Here is a 16,677-nt window from a genome sequence, read left to right on the forward strand (position 1 = left end):
GGTGCAGTAATAAGTTAGTCTAAATTACATTATATGATACCCGGGGCCAAAACATTATTAATAATTATTTTGGCGAAGCAAGGACACGGCGAGGACTTTTTAAATAAAAGTTAATATTTGTGAAATTAAAAACTAAGTGTGGTTACCTTCATTACAGGGTACCGGCCGACATCGCACATGGACTCACACATGCCATCTGAGAGCAGGTATCCAGGGTAGCAGGAGTCACATGACTGGGAGTCTTTTCCTGCAGATAGATGAGAAGTTAAAGCGTCTGCGTAAGTCTGGTGGTATTCTGCATTTTAGAATATCAAAATCAACTTAATCAAGTTTTGTCCGATATGTATGAACCACACCGCTGCACTCGGTGACATGTTTTCTGCTGGAAATATTATCTGGTACGCTAAATGCGAGACTGAAAATACTCCCCGACAAATACACCATTTATTACTGTTTGAGTAATTTACTAACATCTTTACTTTTTCTTACCTTTACTTTAAATTTACTGACAAATGTTTGGCAACTTAATAAAAATGAGGGCATATATGTAGACTTGTTTTTAAAGAGTCCCGGTGCTGCCATAGAGAGAAGAAATATATGCCTGTATCGACACCACGTTTTTCGTTCAGTCAACAAAAATACAAACACAACACCTTTTGTTTTTCTCCCAATTTTCATGCAGTATTCATGCCGTTTAATCAGCATCTTGATATGCTACACGTGTCAGGTGGATGGATTATCTTCGCAACGAAGAAGTTCTCACTAACACCTCTGCTTTGCAACAATTTCAAATCAAAACTTGAGAGAAATAAGCCTTTTGTGTGCACAGAAACTTCAACTTGTGAAAAAAGGAGAGCAAGAACTTAACTGTGTACATTGAGAGCACGTTGAATAAGTGTTTTTATATGTTATTAAAACTTTTCCCAGCGTCAGGTCACGCCGCTTTTTTCATTTGACTGACGGTAAATGCAAATTCCAACAGCTTTGCCAATTTATTAGCATAAAATAAGAACACCTTGTCGCTTTTTAGCTCTCAGGAGCCAACATCCTATGGCCAGTCAGGCAGAAAATAACTCTATATTGCTGTTGATCTACGTTCAGCGTAATTATATCAAAACAAAGACATCAGGGTTGATAAGTGTGCTTTCAGTCTGCCTACATTAAAGTGGACTAACCTGACATCGGTCATTTATTCTGTCATTAAGACTTTATTTAGCTGTTTTGGTACTCCCTCCAATGTGACGTTACTGTAAACTAATTACATCGCTGAAGCGGACGACTGTCGCTACTTTAATAGTTGTGTGACCTTTTACTATGAGCCAAGAGAAGTAGCCTAGAAAAACATGCAGGTTTTAGCCCCACTTCCACTTTATTTAATGCCGTCTGAGGTTCATTATTGACTGGCATTAACATTAAAATACTCTCTGCTCCTGGCGGCCTTTCGAGTGGACAGACAAGTGAACCAAACTCCGTTCTGAAAACAGGTGTTTTATGGTCGGGCCATATTTTTCACAGTAAAAAATGTAGTTAGTGTTACGGCCCAAGAGCCGTCAGTGGTTGTGTGTGGGTTCGGCTGCTCTCTTCTGTGTGCTCCTGTGTCCTCCAGGTGCTGCCCTCCCCCGGTGATTGTGCATGGCTGTCTCCAGTTTCTAATCAGGGGAAAGATTTAAGCTGGGGCCAGTGGGTCATCCAGCAGCGTCCACGCTGTGTGTGTTTTCAGAAGACGAGAGCAGCGTCGACAGACTGAATTGTTTTCCTGTGTTTTCGGTCAACTGTGTTAGGAGAAACTGGTTGTGTGGTGCAACCGGCAGTTTGTATTATAATTTTGTGTTCTTGTAGAGGAAACCTCTGTTTTTCTGATTTGCTTTGACCTACAGACACAATCTGCACAAATGGTATTTACTCAGTAACATCTTTAACTAATGAATGAACTGATGATTGAGTGTTTCGCACAGACGGACACGCTATTGACGTGCCAGGTCCCAAATTTTCCCTTCTTTTTTTTTTTTTACTGTCATTAATGCTTTGGGGACGTACACCGAAGAAAACATAGGCATGGTGGGACTAGTTTTTTCAATTTGGTGGAGACATTTTCATGACGCTTTTCACCCAAAAGCCAGGGAGATGGACCAACACATTGTTGCTTCTGGTCTTTCCTTGAGAATTGTTGACGATAACACAAATATAGAATACTGCCAGCCTTGTTCTTTAACTTTAGATTAGATAAATAATCTTTAATTGTTAATTGTTCACATAATTATTCCAATATTGTTGAAATTAATGCCCTCTTGAAGGACATTCAGGACACATGAACCTGTGCTATAACATAACACAGTCTGAGCAGTCCACCGCTTTCAAATCTGCGGTCCGTGGAGAAAACAGAAACATCAATATCTCATCGCCTTCATGTAATCTGCACGTGTGTTCATCTGCATCACACGAGATAACTGCTGAGTGGACACTCGTACCTGAGCACGCCCTGCAGCTGGCGTGGCAGGGCTCGCAGGTCCTGTGCGCTGCGTCGTGGTAGAATCCCTGCGGGCACGAGGGGAGGCACCGGCCTTCTTTCCGCAAGTAGATGAGACCCATGGCGCAGCTCAGGCAGCTGTCCTCCCCACCCCCGATGCACTCGCCGCAACTCGGGTCACACTTCTCACACATCCTCGAGCCCGCGTTTCCATAGTGACTATCGGATGGATGGCGAGAGAAAGTTATGATAGATTACATTCAATTAAATTAGACGAGATTAGATGAGATTCTGTTTGTCCTCAAAGGAGATTCCTTCCCACAGCTACTCAGTCACATATAGCTATAAACAACAGTAACTACTCAGACACCATGAGAAGGGGAGTGCAGGCAAAACAAAACACTTCAGACCGGCACAGGCTCTGCATGATAAAATCAAACTGATATTCTCTTTTTCACTGTGTGCTGAAAGTATCGAGGGTGGCACGTCACAGGAATAAAATGCCTTTGTATCCCTTTCCTGTTTTCTCTTGAGTATTTAACTGCACCTCAATTTAACGGCACATTAATTTAACACTCTCAATCACTGCACCCCAAATAAAATCAAGTCTAATTAGCATTTTACAGGCCACATGAACGGCTATTTAAATCTCAGGCTAAATTAGCTTCTACTTCCAGAATGCACCCCTGTCCAGCTAACTAAAGGCAAGCAATGCTTTAGTGTCTACAGTGACATTATGTGACTAGGCAGATCTTTTATTAATGACAACCTCGCGCGACCGCACTTAATGTGATGGATGAGCGGCACAGCTGGACGGTGAGCAGGTTAAACTACCTGTGCTGGCAGGTCTCCACACACTCTTTGCCCTCACGGAATAGGTGGGTTTTGCATGCGAGGCACTCGTGGCTGTGCTCTCCGACGCAGGACTGACAGGAAGGGTGGCACGGCTCGCATTTCTGCCCCGACTCGTCCTCGTAGTAGCCGGTGGGGCATTCTGCCACACAGGTGCCATCTGTACCAACAGACACACATGAATATAATGCGGCTACACAAACAACAAACCATCCACAGAGGCCTGAAGAGCTGTCCAGGACACGCAGGCTTCAGAGGATTCACAAACTCGACTCACTGAGCAGGAGATGTCTCTGGTTGCAGCTCAGGCAGTGAGATTTGCCGGGACCTGAGCACCTGTGGCAGTATTTGTGACACGGATGGCACTCCCCGTCCCGGTCCGCGTACTGGTGAGGAGAGCACTTGTTGGCTGATGGGAGACAATGGCTGTGGCCGTCTAGCTTCTGATCGTCTCTGCAGCTGGTGCAGGAGCCAGCGTGGGGCCCGGAGCAGGTAAGACAAGAGGCATCACAGTCTAGAAATAAAAAGTTATCACACCTTCAGTGAAGCAAACCAAGAAGAATCAATATTTTCTTTTATGTAGTAGTTAATAGTTTATCTGATACAGTTACTAATAATCTGGTGATGGAATGTAACTAAGTACATTTACTCAACTACTGTACTTAAGTACAATTTTGAGGTACTTGACTTCACTCCACTACATTTTGGAGGCAAATATTGTACTTTTAACTCCACTACATGTATCTGATTACTTTAGTTAGTAGTTACTCTGTAGATTACATGCTGCATCAGAGCCAAAGCCACTTACTATTTATTTAATAAATGTATTTTATCTGCAATTGGGTAAATACAACACGGACTCCATTAATCAGAAACGTGCTAAATACTGGATCTGATAGTCCGCCAGTCCAATAATCACTCAACCAGATATAATTTACTGTATAATTTACTTTTGCTTGCTTTTTTGCTTAAGTACGTTTATTGCCAGAAAATTTCTAAAGTATGTTTACGGTCAGATATTCAAAACTTATACTCAAGTCCTCTTTGTATAGGTGGCTTTCACTTTCACCAAAGTAATATTTTTACATGATGTCGCTACTTTTACTCAAGTATGACCTTTGGGTACTTTTTACAAGGCTGTAGTTAGCTGTAGTCAGTAATCTAATCCAAGTATCACAATATAAAAGTAATGTAAGCTACTATTAATTGTATCCTATTTATGTAATCCTGTAACATGTATTCTGTTACTCTACAAGCATGCTGATAATAAACATTTACCGTCCTAGGTAAAAGACTTGAATAACATATTTTTTTTCTATTTTTTCTATAATAAAACGCCTTACCTGGTAGTTTCCACCTATTTGCTTTTATTGTTTTTACTCTGTGTGCTTTTGTTTGCTTGTTTTTATTGTTTTTTTATGGCCTCTTTCTGCTTTTCCCTGTGTTATCTGTGAAGCACTTTGCCTTCGGGTATGAAATGTGCTATATAAACACATTTTCCTTGCCCAGGAATGCCGATTAGGTTATCAAAGTGTGATCCGTGAAAACATTGTCTGCAGCCTATGTTCAGCTCAGATGAAAATAAATATTAAAACCCCCCTCTGTCCATTCTCAGTACAACAATGTTCTTCCCTTTAAATGTCTTACTGCTGGCAGCTACTGTATGTAGCAACAAAAGTGGGCATCGCCTACAACATTTTCCTGGGAGAAACACACCACGCTTTGTGTTTTTGAATAACAAAACTAGAGCGATGTGTCTTTCTCTAGGGAACTGTCTTTGCCGTCGCTGTTTTGTTTTCAAGGTTTGACAGCTGCCTGTTACCCGTCTGAAAAGAGATGCTATTTTAGTCTGAGTCAGGAAACACACTCCGGCATAGTAGAGAATATAATTGAGAAGATGCATGAAGGACGCTCTACAGGACAGAATATGTTGCATCGGCGAGGAGAAAATGAAGTTTTAGGAGAAACTGATCATCTCTGAATTTTTCACACGCCTAAAAGAGCAGGAGTTCTGAATGTATAATAAGAAAAAAGTCAACTAATATTTACAAAATCACTGAATCTCAACTTAGTTTTCATCAGAGGAGTGCATTTCTGCCTCTCAAATTATTCCTGAGTTAACAAAACTTGTGCTTTATGTTGCTGCTGTACCTTTACACTCTCCTGTTAAAGCGTCTCTATAGGTATGAGACGGGCAGGCTGCCAGACATGCTCCATTATGCAGAGTGGCCTCTGGGTCCGTACAGGCATCACAGTCATTGCTGTTCGGGCCGTCGCACAAAGCGCAGTCGGGGTGGCAACGCAAACACTCCCTTTGCTCGTTGTCCTCAAAGAACCTCTCGGGACAGTCTAGCACACACAGGCCCTCGTGGAGAAAGTGATACTCCTCACAGCCTGCACAAAGAACAGCTTTTAGTACTGAATGGAAGAACAATTTAGTACAACTCTTTGAAACTATACCCTAAAGTCTTAGTGAGGAATGCAAGAGGAAGAAAAGTCTACTGCACACGGTAGTTGGAGGAAAAAAAATCTGACTTTGTTATAAAGACACACAACAGATGACCACAATGCAAAGTGCCAGAAAATCACAGGGAGGTCAGGGGACGGTTTATTTGTCACACTTTCACCCAGACGACTATAGTTTGGGTCCCACTCGAGGCGATGACCGTTCAGTGGCGACTGTTTCGAGTAAGCAAAACTCGCCCTGAGCGTGATGTCAGATGAAAATGGCTGCCATGTGAATATGGTCTATTAGGATACATTGTCAGGGTACTATGAATGCCCCGTACATTGAGACATTTCAGTTGGGATCAAAATGGTGGACTGACCAACTGGCACGCCTAGAGCCATGTCGCTACTGCGGCTAAAAATATCAAACGCCACACTTACAGGTCATAGTAACACAATCTGCAGAGAGCTATAGAGATGTACCAGCACATTCTGGATTAAACAGAACCAGCTCCAGCAGCTGAGTTTGTTCCTATCTGCATTGTGTGTCAGTACCTGTGCACTGCCCGAGTGGGCTGCACTCCTGACAGGCCGAGGGGCAGTGTTGGCACTCCCTGTCCCGCACAGTGTGCGCTGGAGGACACTCATCCACACACTGGTGCTTGTGTAGGAGGAGAGGTTCTTCACAGCTGAGGCAGTGCGTGGCGTTCTTCACACATGACGCGCAGCCCGCCGCACAGCTCCGACACACCTGGCCCGCAGGATAACCCCTATGAGGTGCCAGACAGAGATCAGTAGACACACAGATACAGGTACACTGGGGTTGTTATGCATGTTCACTGCTAGATCTACACATCTAGATTCTGTTGAAATCACATCAAGCTGCTTAACAGACATAAATTAGACGCACCACTAAACTGATACATTGCTAGTTAAGACCATGGCAAGTATAAACCTGACATGTGTCAAGTTGGACTGGATATATCTTTTATTTTTTATCTAATATGCTGTCATGAATTTGTGCTGCTGCTGCTGCTGCTGGGGTAAACAAGACAACTGACATTTTGCTCTGCTCTGCTCCGTGCTTCTGTCTACAGAGGACTGCCAATAATTAATCCAGACAATCACGTAGTTATAAAGTATCGCTCAAAAACTGCTCCATAGTCGGCAGCAAATATAAAATTAAAAAAGGGCCCTCATGGCCAAAAACTTAAAGTGGTCGTCTCGGCGCTAATGGAGCATGAAGGACCTCTTCTTTCAATATCAAGGATGCCACAATTTAATGGCGCATAAACATCAAGTAGGAAATGTCAAAATCATGGCCGTCAAAGACACCTCTTAACGTTTTGCTTTTGGCTCTTCAGAGATCGTGCCTCAACACGAGTTTGCAAGCAGGGTTAAATTTCCCAGCATTGTTTTACCATGGATGTATTATTCTTTTTTTTTTATATCCACAGAATATTCTTGCATTTTTATTTCATTTTATATCTATTCCAGTGATATTTTAAACGTCATTTTGTCTGTTCTTTGTCATTACTATGGAAGCCCAGAGGGGCAAGTGAGAAAAAAATATTTTTCAGGAGAAAGAAAAAATTCTTGCGTGCATTTTTTGACAAAAAATTTCTCCATATGTGAAACTGAGTGAAAAACCTGTGAAATAATTTTAAAAAAAATTCAATTGCCAACACCCCCTATTTTTTTCACCACTTCTCAAGTCAAAACAATTTAGATCAGACTTGCGATCAGCAGAAGAAAAAAATAACTTGCCTTGAGGGCTTCTGTACATACCATTACCACTTTCATTCTTTATTTATTTCATTTCATTTTATTCTATTTGATTTTTTATTCTGTACTCGGGTCTAAATCATAAATGAGATCTCCACTTCCTGATTAAATAATGTACATAACTATGAAACGAAAAACAACAGTGACAGGATGAACCCCTCACCTGACACACTCTTGGACACACTGTCCATCCTGCAGGAAAAACTGAGCTTTACGAGTGCTCTGACAGCGAGTGCAGCGCTGAGCGTCCACACACTGTAAACAGCCTGGAGGGCAGGCCTCACAAACACCGCTCAGCCGGCTGGCAAAGAAACCCCCCGGACACTTTGACACACATGTTTGCTGTATGGTCAGAAACCGGCCTGGAGGAGGAATAAAGAGCAAACATCATCACTGCTGCGGTGTAACCAGGAAAATATTAAACTGCTGTCGCGGGCTTCATAAGTGACTGACAGACCTTGTGCACATTTTGTACACTGATTCTTCTCGTCTCCAGAGCAGGACTCACAGGACGGGTGGCAGTCCTCACACGCTCCATCATCTGGAGGTTAAATAAATGACACAGTCGTAACAGCAAGACACGGCAAGAGGGAAACCTGCCCCTGATCCAGGATCATTGTAGTACGCATCACTGTACAGGCTAACAATGGCACACATTCTCTCCATCCATCCATAATAAAGCAGGAAAAAACTGTTACTGGACGATATATTGCAACAATAGTGCTAATAGTCCAATTCATACAGCCAATAGTTTAACATTTTTAGAAACAAATTGTCAAGAGTGAGCTGAGAAGACTGATACTACTCTCATGTTTGGAAGCTAAATACGAAGCTAGAGCTAGCAGGCAATTAGCTAGCTTAGCCTGGCCACAAACACCTTTAAACGGTACCTATTAACACATTATATCTTATTTGTTTTTAAGTTAAGTCCTTCTTTTGGCCTTTTATTTTGACATACATTTTTATGTCTGATCTAGAAAGTTGCTTTATTAATAATTTCTTACTTATTTACTTACAGAAATGTACAAAAGACAAGTTGTGGTTTTTTACGAGGGTTATATCTGTGACAGTAGGAACTGTTGTTCGGGTGTATGTTGCAGTGGGCCTGTTTTGTGGTTGCACTTAGAGGGATCAGGGAGGAACACGTAATGTGAACACACGTGCCTGAAAATGTAATAAAACTATGATCCGGTTGGGTGAAAATAATGAAAAAGACATTAGCATTCAACAATATGTGCTGGAACTATTTCCTCCATTAGTCTTGCCGAGCAACCTTGAACTTTGGACAGAGCTCGGCTAGCTGTTTCCCCCTTTTTTTCAATAGCCTGCTAGCATACAGAAACAAGAGTTACTTTACATTTACCTGACACAGATTCTTCCACCTTGTAAGTAAGAGGATTCAGTTTGTATTCTCAACTTTCCTCACATTAACGATGCACAAGTGACTGAAATATTGAGTCATGATGTATTTCAGGAACCATTTCAGCATCAAATAAGTGTGGATTTATGTCTTGAACAACAGCAATTAAAAAACCAACAAGTAGGAATAGTATGTAAACCCATCTTCACAATCTAAATCAACTTAACACGGAGGCCCAGTTGCATCCCGCAGCATGTTGCTGTTCAAAGTTTCAAAGCTTGAGACTTAAGGTTAAGTTCCTGAGATTCAAAGTTTAAGAATAACTTTACTTGTGTGTGTTCATTTTCAACCTTTGTATTAACCTATGTACTTTTCTCTGAGTTATTTTAGTTCCTATAATTAAGATGTCTAGCTTCACACTAATTACCATATGTTGTTTAAAGGTCTGTCCAACTAATTCCACGGAGGAGCTAAATGTTCAGCATATACAATCAATTATTTCAAAGTCCGTATCTGGCTGGCGTTCAGTAGTTCTGACCGTTTTGAGTACTTAAGTTGGTACAGGGTTCAGGGACGGTGGCACACAGACCAATTACCCTCCAAGATTTCTTTTCTGCCCCTGTGAAAGTGCCCAAATCCCTGATTCATTATGGGCAGACAGTTGGATTAGTGGAATACATAAGTATTAGTCTCACCGCTGCGAAAGGTCTTAATGGGACAGACCTCATGGTCAGACACACACTCTCCGTTTTCCAGCGTCTTCGCCTCCTCACAGGACAGGCAGTCATCGCCCTCTGGGCCGCTACATGTCACACAGCCTGGGTGACACTCCTCGCAGTCATTGGTGTCTTCGTCGCCATAGAAACCATCAGGACACTCTGAAACACAACTCCCCTCTGGGGAAAATAAGAGAAGTTTCTCTGGTTTCTGGAGATCTATGTTGTATGTAGTCCACTTAGCAGGGCAAGTTCACAATTCGAAGTACGTGTACTTTACCTGAAGTATATTTCCACCGATTTTCACATCAAAGTACTACTGCATTAACGCTCCTCAGCTCTACTTGAGGTCAGCGGCTTTACATTAGACGCTACCAGCAGAACAATGGAAACTTAAGCAGAACTGTCTGCAGTCTAGTTGCATTGTGGGTAATGTAGGTCAAGGACAATAAAGTAAAATGTATGGAATGAATAAGACAACATCTCTGGTTGTGCTGCTTTATACTTATAATTAACAACATATTAGAGAGAAATGTTGCACTTTTACTCCACTATGTTTATTCGACAGCCACAGTCAAGGCTGTATGACCAATTGAGGATCTGCCCCGGGGCTCCAAAGACTTTACCACGAGGCATTTACTATTTAGTGGTTTGATTAATTGCAGTTTTGTTTGGTAATGTGCACCACTAAAGCACAATATGAACTGAAATGACAAGAGCTTACAGCGGTGTCTGCATTTTAATTTGAGGTCCTCTCTGGTCCTCCTCTCTTGTACAGCTGTCAAAATCCAGTTGAATCCAGTTTTAATACCTCAAATCTGTGGTTTCCACACAGCAAAGGGCGAGCCGAAATCTCAAGGCACACCTGTATTTACATCCGTGCAAAATAGCCTCTATAACTCATGTTATCTAATCACCCTGTAAATATACATATTAATGGACTAATTCTCCCCTAAAACTACATAGTGCACCTTTAAATAAATCTGTTAATATCATGCTTACAAGGTGTATGTCAGTGTGTAATCTTTCTACTCTAAGTGAAGGATCTGAATACGTCTCCCACCTCTGTAATTAATACACCATGCCTTCACGTCTTGGGTCAAGGGGGGGGCAGTTTTACCTGATAAGAAAAGGTCGGTCTCACACCAGTAGCACTCATGTTCATCACAGCTCACACAGTTGTCATCACATGGAACGCAGGTCATCTCCTCTTCCACGCTGTACGTCTTAGCCGGGCAGTTTTTGTAGCAGCCATCCTGAAAACTGATAACAAAAGCAGCAGTCTATATACCTGCAGTTTCCCCTCACACACACACACACACACACACACACAAACACACTGTACTCTCACAGCGAAAAAAAGGGCCCTTTTTCATTCTAGCATGGCAGTGAACTGAAAGGCAGAGCGGGTGCAGAGAGGCGAGATCACACATGGAGACAGTGAGGCACACAGCCTTACTTGTAAAAGCCCTCAGTGCAGGACAGGCAATGCCTGGGGTTATCTGTTGAAAGCAGACAAAAAAACTCAGCTCTCCTGTTAAACAGCAACTACCAGGAAAAACTCCTGAACACGGTCGGCGACACACTGGGAGGAGAGCTCGCTCTACTGTGGGCAGCGTTCGTTTGGGCCTCTGAGCCGTGACTTACACAGGACGCACTTCTTGCAGCCCTCCTCGCAGGACATGCAGTCGTCGTAATCTGGATCCTCAACCTCCCCTGAGAGAAAAGAGGAAATGCGAGTGTCAAAGAAAGAGAGAAACATTTAGAAATAGAGGGTGAGAGGGCGAGTGATCTCTGGTGTGACTAAAACGCTTTACAAGGTCATTTTTGACACTTATAGTGCATTAATGTGGCGTCGGAATAACCAGAAAATTCCCCAGGGGGGAACTGGGAGAATTCGTGTGAACACACCCTCAAGTCAGAACAACAAATCAGAAAGTCAGCAAAACTATGAAACCTCACCTGACTTTCCATCAGTTGATAATGACTGAACTGTAATTTTTGGTTGAATTTATCCTTTAATAAGCTCACAACATGATAAATGGGTTCATCCCAGCAGCATGTGGATTTAGGGAGAGCTCCTAAATGACGCTGTGAGCCTGTTTACCTTCTCCACACTCCAGCTTCGCGCACACTCCGTCGGAGACGTAGTAGGACGAGTTACACTTGAGGCAGTGAGTTGGGCTCGTGCAGAGCCGGCAGTGGTCCGAGCAGCGCTCACAGCTCCTCTCTTTGGTGTGGTAGAAGGCCTCGGGGCAGGCGTCCAAACACTGGCCTTTGTACAGGTAACGCTCCAATCCAAACTTATCTGGAGGAGAAACAGCATATCATGGTGTGAAGAGCGGTGATGTTGAACTTTCGCTGAACTTTGGCTTCTTCAACTTCCCAGCACCAAACAGCAGGCAGCACCAAAGTCATCCAGCAGCCGGTGAACAGAGTGGAGCATTTAAAGCTAAAGAGACAAATATTTCATCAGAAGTTAGTGGAGACCAGATCAGAGACAGCCATAGAGTAAATATTGGTATTTGATGTGCTGCTCTCGACTGTCTCCTGTCTCCTGTCTCTGGTGCATTTCTGATGCCGAACTTGACAGACAGGAAAAAAAAAAAAAGAATAGAAAGTCAAACTCTTCTGGCAATTGGAAAGGAGATGATCACCTACTTTTAGCAGGTTAACCTGTCTTTAAAAAACCTGCATATGTACGCAAATGTTGGTGTGAAAGTGTTACACACACAAACAAACAAACAGTTTATACTGTATACGTGCTTGTTCAGGCCTCACCGGTGTCACAGCTGGTACAGTTGGCAGCTCCTGCATCCACACAGGCGGCACAGGTGTGGTCACACAGGTGACACCGGCCACCTGACCGGAACTTGCCCTTGGCACATTCCTCGACGCAGCGGCCGTCATCCAGAGCCCTGCAGCCGACAACAACGTAAAAAAAACAACACTTTTTCAGCTGCGACACCACAAAATCAACAGACATGAATTATGTCTATGCAAATGAGCTGAACTCATTTACATCCCAGCAGGTAACATATGGCAGAGTTACACAGATGAAGCTGAGCGTGTTGACACAGGCAGAGCGGAGGGAGGGTTGGCGATGGTTCGTTAAACTGAGAGGCAATGTGGGACTTTTAGATACTGATGCTGATTAGTTGAAATTCTGTACTGCATACATATGCATGCATCTATACATCCACACAGATATAAACAGTAGCAAAAACCCTAATCTATTCCAATTACTAACTATATACAGTAAATTAGTGTGTCTTTTGTCATAGATTGTTAACTGGTTCAATTTTCTTGGCAATGGCAATTTTTAAATGTCTGAATAAAAGTCCAGAAAATGATGCATGACAAAGAAAAGCTCTCTCATCTTGAGAAGTTGGAACCACAGACTGCTTGTTTTTTATTTCAAAAAACAATTTTGTGGAACAATTAATTCATTATCGTAACAGATGTCGACAGTGTTGGGGAGTAACAGATTACTTAGTTATAGATTACTGTAATAATAATACGCTTCCCAGCAACGAGCAGTGCAAGGGTTTACAATTTCAAAATGTAACTATAGTAACTTCTCTTACTATAATAAGTAACGCAGTGTTACTGGGTCGCCAGAACGAAATTTGGGGGTATTACTTATGTAAAAGTAATTTAACAAGTAAAGTAACAAATTGCTTTTGATACCAAGTGTGAGGTAAAGTTATGTTATTACTTTCTAATAAGTACAGAGTAACTTATTACACTTCCTGAGTAACTTGCCCAACACTGGTTGTCGATTAGGACTCATCAGTTAAAGGACCAGTGTGGGGTATTTAGTGACATCTAGTGGTGAAGTTGGAGACTGCAATCAACTGAGCACCCCTCATCCCAACCTCCCCTACGATGGCCCTCTTTAGGGCAGCGTTTGGTTTGTCCTATCTGGGCTATTGTAGAAATACGGAGGTGCAACATGGGGGAGTCCATGGAAAAGGGGCCGCTCCCTCTGTAGAAATAAAAGATTCACTCCAAGATGAAAACATAATTATGAATATTATATTCCTTTTCTGCAAGACAAGACAAGACTCTGGCTTTTATAATTATTTTATATCAAATTCGAGTTTGATGGTAAAAATATGTCTGATACATCATTATTTGTTCTCTGCACACTGGTGAGACACCATTTTCTCCTCCTCCGAGAAACAGCGGGATGTATTCATTTCCTCTCTGACCCTGAATCTGAAAAGTCAAGACCAACTCACCGTGAAGAAACACAGCTGATGCAGTCTCCTCTTTGCGGCCCTGTGCACTTCAGACACGTTGCATCGCACGCGTGGCACTTTCCGTTACTGTCATGGTACTCTCCTGATGGACATGGAGTGAGAGTGTGATGCTGACTGAGAAATGAGTAACCATCTGAGGCGCAGAGGTGGGTTTAATGTCAAATGGCACATATACAACACATATACACACAAACCCTGACTAATAAATATACATAGATAGATATAAAACAGCCTTCATACTCTCATCAAAACATTAGCAGCTGTTGTGTACATATGATATTAATTCAGTTAAAGAAAATAATTGTATTTGTGATGATACAGAAGTTTATTATTATTATTATTATATTATTTATTGGACAGCAGTGAGCCAACGCGTAATAGAGAAAGAAGATGGTTGACTGACCGTCTGTGCACTCAGTGTTAACAACACACACTCCATCCTGCAGGCTGTGACCGCTGGAACAGCTGCTGCAGTTCCCCCGGCTCGGCCCCACACAGGTGAGACAGCTGGCGTCACACCTGAAGAGGAGAGCACCGAGACTGAACACATGCGCACACAAACACACGTACTGACCGTAAAAGAAATAAAATAAAAAAAATCACAGAGAGGAAAAAAACATCCATACAGGCGCTCAAAAACAAATACAAGCTTGAAAACAAGCACAGAAGCCAACCACCAGAATAAGGCCTGCCATCAGCAGATAAACAAACCACCCACACCTGAACACACACCAGTGAGCTCACCTCCTACATATCCTGTGCCCATCAGCTATCTCTGGGTTTGGCTCTGTGGCGTAGAAGCCAGCACTGCAGGAGGGCACACACCTCCACTCCTCCATCAAGTAGCCTTCTGCACAACGATTGCATGCTTCAACACCTGCACCTGATGGCGCAGTGAGGCAGAAGCAAACATGTTTTTAAACGGATGAAGGACACAAAGCTGGACCGAAAACAGCTCCATGTCGTAAGTTTTAAAGTTTTCATACACTTCTGGACCCCCCGACCCTTGACCTGTGCTCTCACCTGCACAGGTAGCGCAGGCCTTGTGACAGGGCAGGCATGTGCCTTCCTGCTGTTCATGGTAGAATCCCGCCGCGCAGCTCTGCTGGCACCGATTCCCCTGCAGACTGGAGAGGGCGAGAGAGCATGTGGCACCGTGACACACACACACAGCCAATCATGTGACACCGTCAAGATGACTCATTGCCTTTTAGACCGCAGACTCAGTTTTCCAACCCACAGCACACCACCACAAGTACTTGGCAAACTGAGTCACAGTACTCCGGAAACTTCTTACTTCTAACAATGTGGTGAATCTGACAGAGCTGTTTTGTCCTTTTCCCGTGATGATATTGCAAAATGGAAATGAAGATCCATTTTTCTTTTGCAGGCAGGAAAAGGGAAGGCTGACACATTCTTTTTTAAATGCAGAGTTGAAAAGATATTGTAGCTTTTTCTAATTGTTAAGATGCTGCAGAGGGTCTGTGTTTGCACAGGGGAGAATCAGTATTCTCAGCGGCTGGAGGAGAAGTAGCAGTGTTTACCGAGCAGTTAATTCAAGCATCATCAGAGAATTTGCCTCACCTTGTGTCTGGTTTGCATTCTGTGCAGATGCTGTAGGAGGTGCACTTCAAGCAGTTTTCACTGCACTTTCTACACATATTTGCATCTGTGGGGGAAATCAAACAATACACACGGAATACACATCAGAGCGATTAATCAATCTTACTCACACACCGCTCAACTGCAGTTACATCAACTGACTATTCATTAGCAGGCTCATGTGCAGCTGGCTCCAAACAATAGACCCTTAAAGGTTCACTCGAGGATATTCCGTCTGTCTCGTTAAATACAATTACAAACAAATATGACAAAACACTCCGAGATTGAAAAAGGCAGACCGTGGTCGAGGTAGAAGTTATCCCCACAGTGGGCTGTGCAGGTGTTGGTCCCCTCGGTCAGGTAATGACCAGGTATACAGGAAGTACACTGGTCACTGCGACTCCCAGTGCAGCTCACACAGGAGGAGAAGCACCTCTTACAACGCCGACGGTCACCCCAGAATCCCCTGGGACACTCTGATACGCACATCCTATTGGACAGACACGGACCAAAGCACATAGAGGACAGGAGGTGTCACTCTCTACATGAGTGGGAGGGTGGAGAGAAATTCTCACCACCATAATGTGAAACCATGGTCAATGACACTTTTGGTCTTCTAAGAAATTAACAGTAAACAACAGCTGATTGTTTGCATTTGCAATATGTGTGAGCCATATGCTCTGCAGCAACAGGATACACAAATACTGTACAATGAATTCTGGGTCTCCTGACTCTACTCTATGCTGTGTAATCATGCTAACCTTGTGTTGTTCTTGAACTTGAGAAAAAAGTGTAAACACGTGACACACTGCTGCGGGCTGGGCCCCTCACAACCATCGTCACTGCATTCTGGGTCGCAGGGTCCTGGAAGGGCAAACGCAAAGTCACAGCTCCATCAGGGCAACAACAGGGAAGTTATTCAGATTTTTGATACTAGTTCCTTATTTACATTAAAGAATGCCTTAACTGCACTCCACTGTAAATCTGCATTCAAGTGCATTTAGCTGCTGTGAGAGAAGGGACAGCTTAATAAATGACTCACCACTGTATTCTTCAGTGAGGTCACTGTCCATCGGCATCTCGGCCGATCGGGCTCGCTTGCGATGAACGGGATACGGCTGCTCTGCGGTGCCGTAAATCACCAGGGACCACTCCTTTACCATCCCTATGGCAAAAAAAAAA

At 43.1% G+C, this 16,677-nt stretch overlaps 1 protein-coding gene across 1 annotated transcript in view; it reads right to left on the bottom strand.

Annotated features, from left to right (window-relative positions):
* Positions 1 to 16,677, bottom strand: part of pcsk5a (proprotein convertase subtilisin/kexin type 5a) — a 31,432-nt gene that overhangs the window by 2,566 nt on the left and 12,189 nt on the right. Inside the window, exons 14-35 of the mRNA XM_073478021.1 lie at positions 16,538 to 16,660; positions 16,257 to 16,359; positions 15,795 to 15,985; positions 15,478 to 15,562; positions 14,917 to 15,020; positions 14,638 to 14,776; positions 14,297 to 14,412; positions 13,873 to 13,975; positions 12,410 to 12,546; positions 11,736 to 11,936; positions 11,276 to 11,344; positions 11,088 to 11,130; positions 10,749 to 10,891; positions 9,608 to 9,808; positions 8,010 to 8,093; positions 7,716 to 7,914; positions 6,323 to 6,537; positions 5,471 to 5,713; positions 3,597 to 3,833; positions 3,302 to 3,479; positions 2,469 to 2,686; positions 147 to 247 (exon numbers count right to left, since the gene is read on the bottom strand). Of these exons, the coding sequence (XP_073334122.1) occupies positions 147 to 247; positions 2,469 to 2,686; positions 3,302 to 3,479; positions 3,597 to 3,833; positions 5,471 to 5,713; positions 6,323 to 6,537; positions 7,716 to 7,914; positions 8,010 to 8,093; positions 9,608 to 9,808; positions 10,749 to 10,891; positions 11,088 to 11,130; positions 11,276 to 11,344; positions 11,736 to 11,936; positions 12,410 to 12,546; positions 13,873 to 13,975; positions 14,297 to 14,412; positions 14,638 to 14,776; positions 14,917 to 15,020; positions 15,478 to 15,562; positions 15,795 to 15,985; positions 16,257 to 16,359; positions 16,538 to 16,660 (3,233 nt within the window). The remainder of the gene's footprint in view (positions 1 to 146; positions 248 to 2,468; positions 2,687 to 3,301; positions 3,480 to 3,596; positions 3,834 to 5,470; positions 5,714 to 6,322; positions 6,538 to 7,715; positions 7,915 to 8,009; positions 8,094 to 9,607; positions 9,809 to 10,748; positions 10,892 to 11,087; positions 11,131 to 11,275; positions 11,345 to 11,735; positions 11,937 to 12,409; positions 12,547 to 13,872; positions 13,976 to 14,296; positions 14,413 to 14,637; positions 14,777 to 14,916; positions 15,021 to 15,477; positions 15,563 to 15,794; positions 15,986 to 16,256; positions 16,360 to 16,537; positions 16,661 to 16,677) is intronic.

Source organism: Pagrus major, chromosome 12 (assembly GCF_040436345.1).
Source record: "Pagrus major chromosome 12, Pma_NU_1.0".
NCBI classification, from domain to species: domain Eukaryota; kingdom Metazoa; phylum Chordata; class Actinopteri; order Spariformes; family Sparidae; genus Pagrus; species Pagrus major.